The sequence below is a fragment of the Pristis pectinata genome, chromosome 9, assembly GCF_009764475.1.
Source record: "Pristis pectinata isolate sPriPec2 chromosome 9, sPriPec2.1.pri, whole genome shotgun sequence".
NCBI classification, from domain to species: Eukaryota; Metazoa; Chordata; class Chondrichthyes; order Rhinopristiformes; family Pristidae; genus Pristis; species Pristis pectinata.
The window spans coordinates 79,686,051-79,703,963 of NC_067413.1; the positions used below are offsets into that span (position 1 = coordinate 79,686,051).

A 17,913-nucleotide genomic window follows, 5' to 3' on the forward strand; every position below is an offset into this window, starting at 1 on the left:
GCATGGCTGAAGAGTTGGTGCAAGGGGCAAGGATTCAGATCTTTGGACCATTGGGATCTTTTCTGGGACAGAGGTGACCTGTACAAGAGGGATGGGTTGCACCTGAACTGCAGGGGGACCAATATCTTGGCAGGCAGATTTGCTAGTGCTGCTAGGGAGGGATCCAAAGCAGCAGTGAGGTAGATGTGAGGCTGGATTGAATGGGAACCAGAGCACCAAGTCTGAAAGTGGAAGGATTGAGGGGAAGGTAGATGTCACAACCAGAAAGTCTGCCAGGAAGGACAGGCAGGAGCAAGGTAATATACATGATGGGATGGGAGGGTTGAAGTGTTTATTTTAATGCAAGGAGTATTAAGGATAAGGGAGATGAACTTAAGAGCATGGATCAATACATGGAACTATGATAATGTGGCCATTACAGAGACTTAGTTGAGAGAGGGACAGGACTGGCTGCGTAATGTTCCAGGGTTTTGATGTTTCGAAGAGATAGAGAGGAAGGTAAAAGAGGGGGAGTAGTTGCACTACTAATTAGGGACAATATCCCAGCTGCACTCAGAAGGGATATAATGGAGGGCTCATCCACTGTGTCTAATTGTGTTGAACTCAAAAATAGGAAAGGTGCAATCACTCTGATGGGATTATACTATAGACCACACTGCGCCCCCCCCCCCCCCCCCCCCCACTAGTCACAGGGACATTGAGGAACAAATATGCAGGTAGATTAGAGAAAAGTGCAAAAACAACAGGGTTGTAGTAGAGAGTGACTTCAACTTCCCCAATATACACTGGGACCTCCTTAGTGTAAGAGGGTTAGATGGGGTAGACTTTGTTAGGTGCATCCAAGAGAGGTTCTTAAAACAGTATGCAGATAGTTCAACTAGAGGAGGGACCATACTGGACCTTGTATTGGGAAATGAGCCTGGCCAGGTGACTGACCTCTCAGTGGGGGAACATTCAGGAAACAGTGATCACAACTCCTTAAGTTTTAAGGTAGCTGTGAAGAAGGATAAGTATGGACCTTGCGGGGAAGTATAAAATTGGAGGAGGGCAAATTACGAGAGTGTTAGGCAGGAGCTAGGGAAAGTTAATTGGGAACAGCTGTCTTTGGGCTAGTCCACAGTTGACATATGGAGGTTGTTTAGAGACCAACTGTACAGAGCACAGGACCTGTATGTTCCAGTAAAAAAAGTCTAAGTTGAGTTTATTGTCATATACACAAGTACATGTATGCACAGGTGGAATGAAAAACTTACTTGCAGCAGCATCACAGGTAAGAACAAGGATGGCAAGGTAAGGGAGCCTTGGACTTCGAGAGAGGTTATGAACTTAGTCAAGAAGAAAAAGGAAGCATATATAAGGTTTAAGAAACTAAAATTGAACAGCGCCCTTGAGGAATATAAAGAAGCCAGAAAAAAACTCAAGAAGGGAATTAGAGAGCCAGGAGAGTCCATGGAAAGTACTTGGCAAGTAGGATTAAAGAGAATCCCAAGGCATTCTATACATACATCAAAACCAAGTGGATAACAAGGGAGAGGGTAGGACGACTCATGGATAAAGGAGGGAACATATGCTTGGAGGCGGAAGATGTGGGTAATATCCCAAATGAGTACTTTATGTCGGTACTTACCAAGGAGAAGGACATGGAGGAGAGTGAGATCAGTGTGGAAAATGCTAATGTGCTAGGGCATTTTGTGATGGGTCTCTTGAAGAACATAAAGGTGGACAAGTCCTGAGGGCCTGATGGAATATACCCCAGGTTATTGGGAGAGGCAAGAGATGAGATTGCTGGGGTCTTCACCAAGATCTTTGTGTCCTCTCTAGCCACAGGCAAGGTCCCAGAGGACTGGCAAAGTAGCCTGTGTTGTTCCTCTGTTCAAGAGGGAAAAAGGAATAATCCTGGATACTATAGACCAGTAAGTTTCATGTCAATGATAGGGAAGTTATTGGGGAGGATATTTAGGGACAGGATTTATGAGCATTTGGAAAAGCATGGCCTAATTAGGGACAGTCAGCATGACTATTTCTGGACAGGTCACATCTTACAAACTTGATTTAGTTTTTCGAAGAGGTGATGAAGGTGATCTATGAAGGTAGAGCAGTAGATGTTGTCTACATGGATCTTTGTAAGGCATTTGAAAGGCCCCTTATAGAGTCATAGAATCATACAGTACAGAAACAGGCCCTTTGATACAAGTCCCAGACACTGACCACTTTGGGGTGAAAAAAGTTGCCCCTCAGGTTCCTGTTAAATCCCTCCCCTCTTTCCCTAAACCTATCTCCTCTTTTTCTTGATTCTCCAACCCTATGAAAAAGACAGGGTGAATGCACACAATTTATACCCCTCACCTCTATAAGATCACCTCTCATTCTCCTATGCTCCAATAACCTAACCTGCTCAACCTCTCTTCATAACTCAGACGCATGAGTCCCAGAAATATCCTTGTAATTCTCCTCTGTACTCTTTCCAGCTTAATGGCATCTTTCCTATAGCAGGATGACCAAAACTGAATGCAATATTCAAAATGTGGCCTCACCAACGTCTTGTACAACTGCAACATAACATCCCAACTTCTATACTCAATGCCTTGACTGATGAAGGCCAACATTCTAAAAGCCACCTTCACCACTCTGCCTACCTACGACGCCACTTTCAAGGAACCATGTACTTGGACTCCTAGGTCCCTCTGTTCGACAACACTCTCTAGAGTCCTACTGTTTACTGTGAAAGCCCTATCCTCATTTGTCTTCTCAAAATGCAACACCTCACACTTATCCAAATTAAACTGCATCTGTAAATCCTGATAACCATCTTCACTGTCTACAACACCACCTAGTGTCATCTGCAAACTTACTAACCATGCCTTGTACATTCATGTCCAAATCATTGATATAGATGACAAGTAGCAATGGGTCCAGCACCGACCCTTGGGGAACACCACTAGTCATGGGCCTCCAGTCCGAGAAACAACCTTCTATGATCAGCCTCTGCTTCCTACCATCACGCCAATTGTGTATCCAATTAGGTAGCTCTCTCTGGATCCCATGTGGTCTAACTTTCCATAGCAGCCTATCATGCAGAACCTCATCAAAGGCATTACTGAAGTTCATATAGATCATGTGCCCTGCCCTCACTGACCTTCTTGGTTACTTCAAAAAATTCAACTGGAGTTGTCCAACTAGAGGTTGGACAGATTTGGCTTGTTTTCTCTGAAGCAGTGGAGGCTGAGGGGACACCTGATAGAAGTTTATAAAATTTTGAGAAGCATTGATAGACAACCAGTATCTTTTTCCCAGGGTTGAAATGTCTAATACTAGAGGGCATACATTTAAGGTGAGAGGGAGAAAGTTCAGAGGAGATGTGCAGGGCAAGTTTTTTTTTTACACAGAAAGTGACGGGTGCCTGGAATGTGCTGCCAGGAGTGGTGCTGCTGGAGGCAGATACGATAGAGGTGTTTAAGAGGCACATGAATATTGCAGAGAATGGAGGGATATGGACCACATGCAGGCAGAAGATAGTAGTGTAATTGGGCATCATTAGTTTAATTAGTTCAGTACAACATTGTGGGCTGAAGGGCCTGTCCCTGTGCTGTACTGTTCTATGTTTACTAGCCCCATATCTCTTAATTCTGTTAAGGAATATAAAAAAAATCTATTGATCTCTAATAAAGGCAGAAAATGCTGGAGATACTCAATGGGCAGCTGTAGAGAGAGGGAAACAGAGTTTATGTTTCAGGTCAATGTCCTTTCATCTGAACTTGGAAAGTGAGAAAGTGTCAGAAAAGGGAGGGGGGCAGTAGAGAGAAGAAAGGGAATGCCTGTGATCGGGTGAAGACCAAGGTTGGCCTGGTGACACAATGTTTTTAGTGCCTTCAAGTTAATCATTGATGATCTTTGAGGAAATACGAATGGGGGAGATGGATGAGGGCAGTGAGAGAAATAACAAACGGCATGCTAGAGCTGTGAGATGCAGAAATGGAAATCTGAAATCAATGAAAGTGTTGGAAATACTCAGCATTCCATTCTCGCTCTGATTTCCAGATGGTCCCAGAACTGGCTGTCCATAGTATAGTATCTCATTCTCCAGCATTAACACTTTCACATGAAGAACATTCAGTGAAATGCTGTTATATGATTTAACTTTAATATTAAATTTTACTTCAAGAATAAAGATATTGCTAAATTAATGAACTTCAGTGTGAGATGCATAAGAATGTAGGATATGGGAGCAGGAACGTTCAAGCTTGTTCCACTATTCAGTAAAATGTGCCAATCCTATACTTCACCTCCTGAATGTTCTATTTCCCATAGCATTGTATACAGTTAAGATTAAAAGCACTTTTTATTTGACAGCTTGCAAGTAAATGAAAGGGTAATAGGGGATGTGGTGTGGGAAAGGAGGAATATGGTGTAGTAGAGTTGGACGTAAAGAAGTGGAGAAGAGGGGGATGGTATCAAGGGAGTTGAGGGAGAATGGGATGAGGGGAGAGGCAAGGCTTATTAGGGAGAAGCTAGATAGACAGGAGAAAGGCAATCAATGGAGAGTTGTGCAAAAAAAGGTTCAAAAAGAGGAAAATGGTAGTAAAGGAAAGGGAGAATGGGAGAGATGTAATTGCTGCAACAACTTATAAGCATGTCAGTTTGAAATCAAATAGCAAGACACATTGAATAGAAAAGTAATCAAGGTGTTAGATCAGAATGGCACTAGAATGCAGCCTATGAAATTAGAAAATAATAATTAAAAGTAAAGCAGTAAATGTCATTCTGCTAATATGTTTCAATATTGTGTTATTTTACTGGTGGAAAGAATTGTGTTATCTTTTGTTCACAGGGTGTGAGACTTTACTACCGACTTCATAGTCTATTTACTCCTGTGATTAAGTAAGTAAAAGAAAGTATTATTTCAATATATAGTGACAGTTCAAATGGAGTTCTGAGCATCCCTGCAGTATGCAGAGAACTATAGTAAACAATGCAATGGTTTGCTGTCAACTTCAGAGTGAGTCTCTTGGATATTTTCAGTTTTTAAATCTTTTGATATAATGAGTAACATGAAAAAAGAAATTCCAGGTTGGCTATTTAATCCAAGATTCAGTAGCCATTTGCACATGCACATAACTAAGAGTCCTAGAATCCTATAAAGTTCGGGGTAATTTCGGTAAAACATTATGGGTGCAAAATTTGGCTTATTTGTGCCTATTATTTCAAAAATGCTCTTTGGCTTGACTTGGTTGCAGGCCACTTGGGTCCAATAACTAACCACAAGCAGATCACACCTCTAAACCAAACTCTGCACAGTGTGAATGTTTGATCTGGTGCTTGTCACTGTGAGATGGAGGGATTGTGCTTCTTCAAACTTTCTTCAGGCTAGTTGGGAGTTTTTGGCTGATTGAAAGATCAGTTTTCTAGTGCTTATGTTGGACCATCTGACTGCTGAATCTGGTCTGATTGGCATAGGGACAACATACCCCTTGAGATGAATTGCTGGAAGGTAGATGGGTAGGCACAGGTAACAACTTGAATTTAATTGAGTTAATTTAACTATATTTAGTTTTTCAGAAGCTTTTGTTGCAATTTTGAAGACATTTTAATAGTATGTTTAACTTTAAATATCTTTAATGATATCTGACAACTGGACCCTCCTGGGGTGGGGCACACTATTTATGATTCATGATCAAGTAGGACTTGATGCAGGTCAGAGCAGATTTATTGGACAAGCAACCAGAAAGCGCATAAAGTTTAGATCAGTGAAAATGTTAATACTACATTCCCTTCTGTCCTCTTTAAAAATTGGCTCGCTAAGTTGACTCAGTTGTAAAGAGCATCATGCAACTGAAGAACTTAAGAGCAAAAGGTTCTAGCTTTATTTCTGGAGGTATTTGAGGTGATTGTCAATAGTTGGGCATGTTGACAATAGTTTTCCAACTTAGAAAGGCAGCACCTGAGGAGTTTGACATCCATTGTGGTGGCTTGGAATGGAAGTTAGTTGACCAACTGCATACTGAGAATGAAGCTAATGAATCAGGAGTGACAATTTTCCATGATGGGAAAATAGAGAAAAACTGGGTGAAGAGATGGCTTTAGGGCAAAGACGGGGGAGAAACTCAGAGCAGATTTGACGATGACCAAAGGGAAGGGAGGAAGTCGTACAGATGGCTGAATGAGTTGCCTCATTTGTTGCAGCAGTGAGGTACATGAGGTTATTTAACACAACCTGCTTGTTTACCAGTTGCATTTTTCATCAATTCTTTATTCTTGTTTGAACTTGATGCATTTAGGAATGCAATGTTGTTGAATGTATCCAAAAGCCCCAACATCTTGTATTTAAACAAAAGCCCGTTCCTCACTGAAATTCTGAAATGTTTTGTAATTTCTCATTTCTTAGTAATAGGTACGATGTAATACTGATAAATAAATGATAGTAGTCACGTTAAAACATTTGCTTAAGATGGGAAACAATCTTCAGAACCTATTTTGTCATCCATTTAAAACAAAAATCAGCTAATGAGGAGTCAGGGTCAATCCCTGATTTAGTTCTTTTGATGGGGAGATTTACTCACCTGCAGTTTCAGCTGAAGTTATTCCAGGGCAGCCTGTGCAGATTCCACCCATATAGGAACTGTGTTTATTGGGCCAACAAACATTTATCAGGTTTAAGCATAACACGTGACAATGGCAATGTTGAGTTATGTACAATGTACACTGTTAACTGAAATGTTTTTATTTAGGGATAAAGACTACCACCTAAGGACTTACAAGTCAGTGGTCATGGCAAACAAGCTGACAGACTGGCTAATTGCACAGGTAAAGAAAATATTTCAAATATAATTGCTGTAAAATCTAAACTCTGAGTAGTTTGAAGCATCATAAATAAGGAAGTCAGTCACTGAAGCCTTTGCATCACTAATTGGAAATGTATTGAATGTATGGAAGAGTACACTGAGACGATGCTGAAATATCAGCCAAAGGGTGTTTCGCAACATAAATTAAAACTTTTGTGACAAAGTAGTAAAGGCCCATGTCAATGTGAGCTGTCAGAGGGCCAACAGGGTGGTCCATGGGTAAAGCCTTGTGTCTGCCACCTACAGGCTCTTTGCTGCTTGTGGATTGCTCTGCTTTGTGAAAGTGTAGCGACAGTAATGCCAGGAGGACATAAAGCCTCCCACCACAGTTCGGGTTCAGCAACTTCCAGCCCAGTTATTTTCAAACTTAAAAATGCACTAATATGATAGAAGTCTTTTCTTTGCAGATCTTTGAATTAAACATACAAAAGAAACTGATTTATACAATCTCTTGCATTAGGCTGAAGCTGATATACCTGTGTGAATATTTTAAATTGTGGGCTTATTGTAGGCTTCCTTAGAAATTGATGAGAAAGCATATAAGTTAAGTAGAAAAAGGAAGCTATATATCTGCTGAATTTTAATATTAAATTTGCAAAATTGTTTAATGATTATGTTTACCCTCTGTCCATTATCCTGTGATTACCCCGACTTGATTTTTGTTTTAATTCACAAGTATCTGATTCCTGAGTATTCAGTGCTCATAACAATAATCAATGTACAAGTTCTTTTCAAATCAATGTGGAGGATCTTCAAAAGAAAATACGTTTTCATTTTTGTTTCTTTTTCTTTAAATTTTTATGATCATCAAAGTTTCTGACTGGGAATGAAGCGCATTTTCCATCTTGGGCACCCTCTGTCAGTTGTAGGCAATCACTGCTTGATTATAGCATGACCTGATGCAGACTGAAATTATGACAATGTGTCTTAATGCTAATCGTGAATATTATTTTATACTAACAGCAGCTGTGATTTTTGCCTCCCAGACTAGGATCCTAATGACTTTTTTTGCTTAGAAATTCTTTTTTTCTCTTGTAATAATGAAAGTGAGGGTCTGTGGGCCGCTGGATCAGAGAGGTTTAACACCCCTGTTTGATTTAAAACTTGCCAATAAATCACATGGAAGCACTTCAAGGAACAGTCACATAGCTTGGGTAGGGACAGGACATGTGGTTGGATGTTCCTACTATTATTCTGGAGAAGATGAATCAAATCATCCTGCTTCCTTTCACTATCCCTCTGTCTGACATTCATTAACTCCAAACATTCAAGGGATTAAACTTGAAATCTTCATGATCTGTTGGCTGAATATGCATCTGGTGTAACACTTATGCTTGAAGCATTACAACAGCAATGAAATAGGTAACGTTGCGGGTGCATGCTAACCTCTGAGCAATCTTGTGCTGTGGGATGGTGTCCACCAAGAGATGAATGAAAAGATCACCAATTTCACTGGGAAGTCTAAACTGACAGTGAGAGGAGATTTTACTTTGTTCAGTCTGAGTTCAATTCAGACTAGCATGGGAAAGGATAAAAGAACTAAACCTTAATACCAACCAATCCCTCTGGGATGGGTGGCACAGTGGCGCAGTCAGTGGAGCTGTTGCCTCGCAGCTCCAGTGATCCAGGTTTGGTCCTGGTCTCCAGTGCTGTCTGTATGGAGCTTGCACATTCTCCTGTGCCTGTGTGAGTTTCCTTTGGGTGCTCTAGTTTCTTCCCACATCCCAAAGATGAGCAAATTGGTAGGTCAATTGGCTACTGGTGTGCAAGTGTGTTGTGGAATCTGGAGTTAATGAGAATCTGAAGAAAATAAAATGGGATTCATGTAGGATTATGGTAAATGGGTGGTTTATGGTTGGCATCAATCTGGAGGGCTGAAGGGTCTGTCTCCATGCTGTGTCTCTCAATGACTCAATGAAAGTACTCTCAATCTTTAAATAATTAGTTTCAGCAAAATCTTCAACTTAAGATGCTTTATTTTGTTGCTGACTAAATGCTTTACACTTTTTATGCCAAAATTATTATGTTTAATGGATGGAAAAATAAATACTTTTCTGCTTACAAGGGTATTTTCTTGTATTACACACCCAGTAGTGAGCTTCACTTCCAGGAATGATTGTGGTAAACTATCCCTTCTTGTCCATTTTGATTTGATTGCAAACACTGAATATTCAACCACACCATCAATGGCTCTCTTCTGTCATCTAGCCAGCTAGAATTGCATTTACTGGTGTCCCTTCTTATCTATCCAACCATAGCCATAAAATAAACCATTACCAGGATCCATCATTGGCCCCTTCTAATTCATCTACATGCTGGCCCTTGGTGAAGTTGTTCATAAGCACTTCAGGTTCCACATCTATATGGTTGACACCAACTTTAACTCCCTCGGTCTCTAACTTGTTACACTACTCTCTGATTAGTAAGAATTTCCTGCAAATGAATATTAAGAAAAGAGAAACCATCACCCTTGTTCTCTACCACAAACTTTATTCCCTGGCCACTAACTCCATCTCTCAGTTTGGCAACTGAGATTAAAATAAACTGTAACCTTGTCATTTTTGACCCTGTGAAGGGTTTCAGACCACATGTCTACACTGATACTAAAACAGTCCACTTCCACCTCCATGAAGTTGCCTGACTTTGTTCCTTGTTCAATCCATCTGTTGTTGAGATCCTCATATTTTCCTTCATTACCACATAGCTTAATTACAGACTATCCCAGGGTTACGAATGCTGAACTTACAGACACACATGCGTATGAACCAGCTCTCATAGTATTAGTAAATTCAAAAGTCCGACATACATACACGTGTTCGTTCCAGCAAACGGCAGAACTAGTCTCATCTTTCTTAGTAGTCTTGTGTGTTTTTCATGCCAGTCAATACAATACTGTGGAGGTGTGGTAACCATATCGAGCAATTTTTGTATATATTCTGACTTAGGGACAAAATACTGTAAAAACGGAATCCATTGGTTACCCGGGTATGGCCTGTATTCTAACACAGTCCTGACCAGATCTTCATTTTTCACCCTCCAGTAACTTATGATAATTGAAGACTGGGTTTTTCTCCTAACTCCCATTCATAGATCACCGAGGTCATCTTGTAGTTGAGCAATGCATCAATTTTAAAATTCATGGTCGGTTTTTAAGACCTTCTGTGATTTTCCCCAGCCCTTTAAGATGCTATTTAAGACATACCTCTTTTACCAAGCTTTTACTCTTCAGTGTCTCAGTGTCAAATTTTGTTTCATTACTCTCCTAAGGAACTTCATGGGTGTTTTACTATGTTAAAGGCACTATGTAAATGCAAATTGTTTTTGGATCATACTTTTGAATACTGCTTTATCCATTAGCGATCAGGATTATGAAAATATTCCTTATAATACTAAAAATGTTTTTTTTTGTGAAAGAGATGCTTAAAAAAAAATTAAACAGGATTTGGTAGCTATCATGTTATTAGACCGTGCAATGTAGACTGTCTATTACTTTATCACCAGGGAGACTGTAGGACCAGAGAGGAAGCAATAATCCTGGGTGTGGAACTGTGTGACAATGGTTTTATGCACCACGGTAAGGTTAAATTCAGTGCATTATTTAAATGTTCTTCTGGCATCAGATCTCTTGGAGCAGTAAATTGGCACAAAGTTTATGCTGAATTTTGGTGCTGCCACACGCAAAATAAACTTTTCAAGTTTAAGTTTTCTGACTTTTTGTTAACTGCAATTTTACATGCATAACTTTCCCATGCCCATATTAAAGCATCATCTTTATTTTTCTTCATCTTCTTCATAAATTTCAAAAATAAAATCTATTTTGCTGAAATAATTATTTCCGTAGAATTAAAGGTATTATGGTAAATGACAACAAGTATTGTACGATCTCAGAACACAACTAGCTGAGGTTGAAAATGTATTTCTTTACTATAAATAATAATAATAAAACAGTGGAGCAGCAGAGGAAGTCCGTGGAGTCTCAAGAAGAGCTATCCAGTTAGTCTCAATTCCTGACTTCCCATATTGTTGCTGATACCCCTTGAATTGAAATTATGTTTTTTTTTACATCTTGTTTTTCTTTGCAGTACTGGAAAAGAGTGAATTTAAAGATGAACCCCTTTTATTCCGATTTTTTGCTGATGAAGAAATAGAAGGCTCAAATTTAAGGCAGAAGCACATGCGACATGACTTGAAAATAGTTGAAAATGTTATAGCCAAGTCATTGTTGGTAGGTAGCTCTGACTCATATAAAAGGAAATGGTGTGAAGTGGGAGTACTTGGATGACAAACATAAGCATTCAAAGCAAATGCAATAATTATTTTGATATGATAATAACACGAATTATGTTTCTTCCTTTGAGGGTACTTTACAATTATGTGTAAAATACTTGGTACCAAAACTCAAAATGTTTATGAATTAGTTGTGAGTGAAGTTCTGCAGATATATTTTTTATATTAATCTAACAGGCAGTCATAGGAGAAATTATTACTTGTCTAATGTCTGTTTTTTTGGTTATTGTTGTTAGTAAATTAACCTGGACAGGTCAATCACATAAATTGGCATAAATGAATAGATTTCAAAAATATAAGGCAATAGTCTTAAGGCTCCCATGTATTTAAATATATTGAATACTGTGTTTTAGTTCCATGCTGTCTTGTTCCAGGATGTTCATGGTGCCGCCCATCGATCACTTCTCATTCAGTATGTTAGGTTCAAATATTGCTCTATAAATTTTAAGTGTTTGCCTTGACTGACAAACTATTCTCCTTTATTTGAATGAAAGGTTAAGACACCCCATGCAGATTTGATATCATAGGTTATTGGAGAATTATGATCAAAACCACACCATATCTTCCCTGCAAGATCCTTAATTGCCAAAAGTTTAGGCTGAAGATCATGTTGCAGTTTCACCTGCCCAAATGTGAACTGATTCAATCTGCCCTTCTAAGGAGCAGCAGTGTCTTGTTGCCCTGCCTACATTTCATCTGAGGCCTATATGATGTAGAGATTATGTTTTCAAAGTGATTGGTTCTTGTTCTTCATGCTGAATGAGGTAAGTGATCTCCTCTGTTGCTCGTCAGTTAATGTTTGTTGTCTCAAGAAGGCATCTAAAGGCAGATCATATAATGCTATTATTGTCATTACTTTCTGATCTGCCAAAAAGCATGCTGAGTTTGATTAAGAAACAACTGACGGCAATGTAAGATTTAAAAAAAACTGAACTCCATGATGTGGAGGCATTCTATTGTTGCTGGAGTTTTTAAATTTAATTTCTTCCTTTACCAGTTAGGACATTCTTAAGATGCAATTACAAAGTCAGATGATTAGGACATGCAAAGTACAGTTGCTGAACTTGTGAACTAATTGTGTTGGGAGATTGTTATCAATATAGCAAGGCTTTAACAAATTTAAAACTTTTATTTAAACTGAAACCAATTATTGCTCAATAAAAATCAGAAAACTGCAGATGTTGGAAATCTGAAATAAGGACACATTGTTGGAAACATGCAACAGGTTAGGGTGCATCTGCAGGAAGAGAGGCCATGTTAACTTTTCAGTTGAAGTCCCTTTGTCAGAACGATGAAAGAGGAAAAAAAACAGGTTAGTTTTAAGTTTTAACTTGAGCGAACTTGTTTACTCTCCTTCTCAGTTTATGCGAAGGATCTTTAACCCGAAATGTTGACTCTGTTTCCCTTTCCGCAGATGCTTCCTGACCTACTGAATGATCCCAGTGCTTTCTGTTTTTGTTACAAGTATTGCTCAATCTCTAACGTTAGCCTTGGTGAGGCATTGTTTGTTACTAGTGGATGTCTCTACTTGTGCAATCCACTGCATATAAACTCAATTTGGAGTAACATATAGACTGAAGGAAAATGTCCTAAAACCCATGTTTGCTTTACTGATATGCAGAGGTGGATTTGCAGCTGTTAATCTGAAAGTCTCATCAGACCTTCAATAATTTTTTTGTAGAATAATCATTTCTTAAATAAGATCATGAATTACTCTATGGGGGGTTCTTCTTTTGCCAAGATCAGCAGAGAAAAAGAAAGAAGGAAAACAGATGTCATACCATCTGAGGCAGATGCAGCCCATTGGACATTAACCCCACTCAAGATCTAAGCAAGAAGTTTTGTCTGATGACACTGAGGTTTATAAAAGAAAGTATAGTTAAACTCTGCCAGATAATACATGAAGACCTGCTTAGCACTCTTGCCAATGGCTGTTACAGGACACTACCTAGATGGCTGATTTATGTCTCTGGCTTGTTTCAAGCAGCAGTTCCATCCAAGTAGGTATCCGACAGATCAGGCACACAATTGTCAGAACAGTTGGTAAATTTGGTACCAGTTGGCTGTTTGGATAACTACAAAAGGCAAAATCATGATACTTTTTTTTCTTTTTATTATTATGTTGCTAGTTTTTCCTATATTACCCAAAGAGATGTGATAGATGATATTCTTGTAACATTGCAGTGCACAAACCATCTCTTTTGATTCTCTAAGTGTGACCAGCTTCAAAAACTTTTGTGCTAAAATGTGAAATTTGCAGGAAGCTATAACCATGTGTTTGCTGAGGAATTCTAGCCCTCTGGGAGAGTAGTGTAGCCTGGAATTTAGCAACGGGACTTGCTCTTGGCTTCATGGACCTTAGTTCCTTGGAAACAATAAGAACTGAAACTGAAGTTTCATTCTTTGAAAATTGGAGGAAAAATGCAGATGCTGGAAATCTGAAACAAAAATAAAAATACTGTAGTCAGCTGGTCAGGCTGAGGTCAAACATACTTCTGTTCACTCCACAAGGGTTACCGTAAGCTTCCAGTTTTCTGTTACTTTAATTCTGCATCCCACTCCCACTTCAACCACTCTGCCGAGAAACATTGATCTAGGTTTTTGAACTGTGCAAAAGAGAACAATTTGGAGGAAGTTATTTATGTTGTGAATTGTGCCTTCTCATATTTTCCTGGATGTTTTTATGCAGCCCTCTCATTACCCTCACTGTTAAAATGTTATTGTCATTACTACTCTCAAATTAAATAACTATCTCTGTTTTCCTACATCTAAGCTAATTATCATATTCCTAGTACTTGGTCATGTTCATTCCTAGTAATAATCATGGCTTAGCAGTTGTGTGTTTTATTGCTTGAAGATTAGAATGAAAATTGAGGGGAAAAATTAAACTGCAGATGCTAGAAATTTGAATTAAAAACAGAAAATGCTGGCAACACTCATCAGATCAGGAGCATCCGTGGAAAGAGAAAGGTCAAACACCTTTCATTTGTTTTAAGGGAAGGGATAATTAGGGCAAAGGGAAGGGTTGCTGTTGGGATAAACTATTGATGAAGTCATCTGGTTGATAGGTTAATGAGGAGGAGAGAGATTGAGTGAGAGATTGAGTTCTTTGTGAATTTGTTGTTCTACTTGAAAAAGAGTTGAGTGAAGGAGCCCAACTAAAGTCTCTTCCATGTGAGCAACAAAAAGATAGGCATAGCATGAGCATATGTCAGTTCCTATGGCTACACCTTTGACCTTTTCTGTCTTCTCTCTACTCTTCTTAGCCTATTACATAGATGACTTGCACAACAGCTTATCCCCATTGCAGCTGTGGCCTCACCCTATCAGAAATATTCTGTTTGTACTGTCCATATCTCCCCACTCTCACTGCAACATAAACCTAACAAGTTACTCTCTTTCCCAGTTTTACTGAAGGGTCTTCAATCTGAAATATGCACTCTGTTTCTCTTTCTGCAGCGGCTGCCTGACTTGCTGAATGTTTTCATCATTTTCTGTTTTTACTATTCCTGACAATGTTTTATTTGCCTTAAATCACAATGCAATCAAGCAGCTTTTACTCATCCATTTGTTCATTAATTTAATTTATTTATTTAACCATGGATGCAAGTATATTTTAGCAAGACATGGCTGTTTAATGCCATTTGCAAATTGAAGTTTATTTCAGAAATTGCATTTCTGTTCGCTTAAACAAACATGTGACTCCGAATGGTGAATATGCAGTCACTGCTGATGATCTCCTGATTTGCTGCTAAGCCTCCTTTGGCTTTGAAAAATAACAAAATATGGGCAGATTAACAATGCTAAGATTAGCACAATAAATGACAAGATTTATAATGTATCTTCTCCATTGTTCTGAAGTCTAGACCATTGCGTCAAAGTGCTTTGAAACTTTTTCCTGTGGTTGGGAAATCCAAATACCACATGGCATGTTTCTGCAAAGGGCTTTTTCTAATAAGAAATCTTAAAATAGATCTAAATAATAGTAATATCATGGACAAGCTGTGCACATGTGGAAGTTTGTGCAATTAATAGTAAAATGATTGGTACAATGGAGCATATTTAAGAAAACAGCATATGTGACCAATTGATATCAGGTCATACAGATGTTTAAATGTCTGTTATAAATTACTCAAGCTATGGTCTCACTCTCAAGTATATTCTTTCACTGTCATTAGATTAAAGCTCAAGATGGAAGTTATGGTTTTACTCTGGAGGAGAGAAACAAGGTTCCTATTGTGAAATCTGTGGAGAAGGGATCTTATGCTGAGGTGAAGTTCAACAGATTTAAAAGTAAACTCTTTTGGGGAAGATTGTTGCAGTTTGAATTATCATCATTTTGTAAAATTAATCATACAATATGTAATGTTTGAGAACTACATTTGCACCACTATGCATTAATATCCTCAGATATGTAATGCCTGATCTGGAAATTTTCAGTTGCTGTTGCATGTTGGACTTTAATACAGTAACATATACTCTCCTACAGTCCCAGTTGCACTTCTGGATGTTTGCCAAGTGGCGGGTTGAGGGGTGGTGAAGTGGAGGGAGTGCTGTACAGAGTTTAGGAAATTTGAAAAAGCAGCTAACCCTTCTTAGACAAAATGGGAATCAATTATCAGCTCACCAATGCTATTTGAAGCAAAGGCAAGAAAATAATAAATGTCCATTTGAAACTTTTATAAAATATCAAATTCAAAGGACGTGCAATTTATGAGAAATGAGGTATCCTTAAATACAGTAACCATTTTTTTTAAGAAAACATGATTGGCACACAAAACATAACTACTGTTGTACAGTATTATTTGATTATAATGTCTGACTAACTGTATGTCTACACCCATTGGAAATATCTGTAAATACAAGCTTTAAATGATTCACAATAATCTGATATGACTCAACTTTTATGTTGTTTATGTAGCAGTTGTTGTGTTGAGTGTAAAAAATGTGTATTCCAATTTTTATGTGATTTCAACCCAGATGGCAGGCCTAGAGGTCGGGAAAAAGATTTTTGCGATCAATGGAGATGTGGTTTTCCTAAGACCCTTTCAGGAAGTTGAATGCTTCCTGCAGCAATGCTTCAATAGCAAGAGGCCTCTCAGGGTACTTCTGAGCACAAAGCCGCGAGAGTAAGTGCTTTTATTTTAGCTCATGCATTTAATAATGGAGCACGTCTCAAAAAATGACTTACTGTTTTCATTCACTAATACATAATTCTAGATCTCACCCTGCAATCCTCAGTTTCCTCAAATAGAAAAACATCCTCTAGGTTATTCAAAATCACACAAAAAAATTTTCAAAAGCTGAGAGTGTTTTGGCTTATTTGAAGTTCAGGATCACCTACTCTGTGCTGTTGTTTGGATTAGTTCTCAGATCCCAGTACATCCTGTACCTCAGCTGCAGATATTAAATTGCAGAGGTGTGCAAAGAGACAATGGCATTGATCTACCATTTCCTAACTCTATAGTACTGGAGAAAACCTAGCTGTGATAGTTAAAGCTTGGTCTGTTAAAGCTTGCCCTCAGGAAAATTCCCTTCAGAAACTTGGAGGAGCATTTAATTTCATGTAGAAATGCAGAGTGATGGTTTGAGAACCTTCCCTGAAAGATATTTGCAAAGAAGATTGTACATGGAAACCAGGTAATAGAGGTTGTTTGCTGCCTACTCACCTTGGAGAAGCCTCCTGTTATTGTTCAGAATTGTAGGATTTTCTGCTTTTCCTTCAAGGGTGCAGCAGAGATGAAGGTCAATTCCTTGTTCAAAAAGCAGCTAGCTTCAGGGTGTTGGAAATCTGAAAATAAAAAATGCTGGAAATGGTCAAATGGTCATCTTTGAGAGAGAAAAACAGATTTAATGTTCCAGGTTGATGACCTGCTTAACAGTAAGTTGACCGAAAGGTCTCAAAGATTTTGTTGCTAAGGACCTATAGAACCTCCTGCAGCAACATTCAGTTTGCTGCTGATTCCCAAATTAAATACTTGTGGAAAGTTGCCAAAACTTCATTGGGCTCAGTAGAAAAGACCATTGTGTTACCAGCTCAGTCATCAGACAAAGAATGTTCTTACTCTGGGCAGCCACTTATGATACAATGATTTTAAATTTATGTGATATATTGGAGCATCAAGAAGTGATTTTGGTGGAATACCAGCTTGCACCCAAAATGTCTTATGATCTCAAATGTGTTGCCAGAAGAGGGGACTGCACAGGATCAGATTAAAAGCTTGATCCCTCGGTTGATTCCCCCAAAGTAATTTACAACTGGTTTGGACTGGCATTCATCAGTATTTAGGATCATGTAGCTGTCCATTATATTTGCAGTAGAAGGCCAAATAATTTGTTATTTTACTCCCGATGACAATAAGTAACCTTATCCAGCAGCATTTATTTGTTTGAGATTGAACATGAGAGAAGCTTTTATTGTTAATGAACACTTGTACAAAATACCATGGTGAGTTGCAGAATGGACGATGATCTTGAGTATCTTAGTTATGTAATGTTTTCATTTTATTTCTGTGCAAAGTCTTAAACAAGAGGCACATTACAATACAGTTCCTATCAATATGTATGTGCCTCTTTCTGCTTCCATTGAACATCACTTGATCATTGAAGTGTTAGCATATCCAATGTATTGTAACTGCACCAGCCATAATTGATCTCTTTTCTGCTAAATTTCAGGGCAATTCATTATTTCATTAAATTCTTTGTATATCTCTTTACTTAAAATGTTATAAATTAAAACAAATGCAGGATGATAAAAGTATGTTTTTGATTGCAGTTATTAAGAAAT

The 17,913-nt window shown here is 38.5% G+C and overlaps 1 protein-coding gene across 4 annotated transcripts in view; it reads left to right on the forward strand.

The window, feature by feature from the left end:
- The window catches only part of prex2 (phosphatidylinositol-3,4,5-trisphosphate-dependent Rac exchange factor 2), a 323,008-nt gene that overhangs the window by 139,407 nt on the left and 165,688 nt on the right, over window positions 1-17,913 (forward strand). For all 4 annotated transcript variants that reach the window (XM_052023230.1, XM_052023227.1, XM_052023229.1 and 1 more), the window contains exons 13-18: window positions 4,829-4,878; window positions 6,726-6,801; window positions 10,341-10,413; window positions 10,922-11,064; window positions 15,305-15,397; window positions 16,107-16,255. In XM_052023230.1, the coding sequence (XP_051879190.1) occupies window positions 4,829-4,878; window positions 6,726-6,801; window positions 10,341-10,413; window positions 10,922-11,064; window positions 15,305-15,397; window positions 16,107-16,255 (584 nt within the window). The remainder of the gene's footprint in view (window positions 1-4,828; window positions 4,879-6,725; window positions 6,802-10,340; window positions 10,414-10,921; window positions 11,065-15,304; window positions 15,398-16,106; window positions 16,256-17,913) is intronic.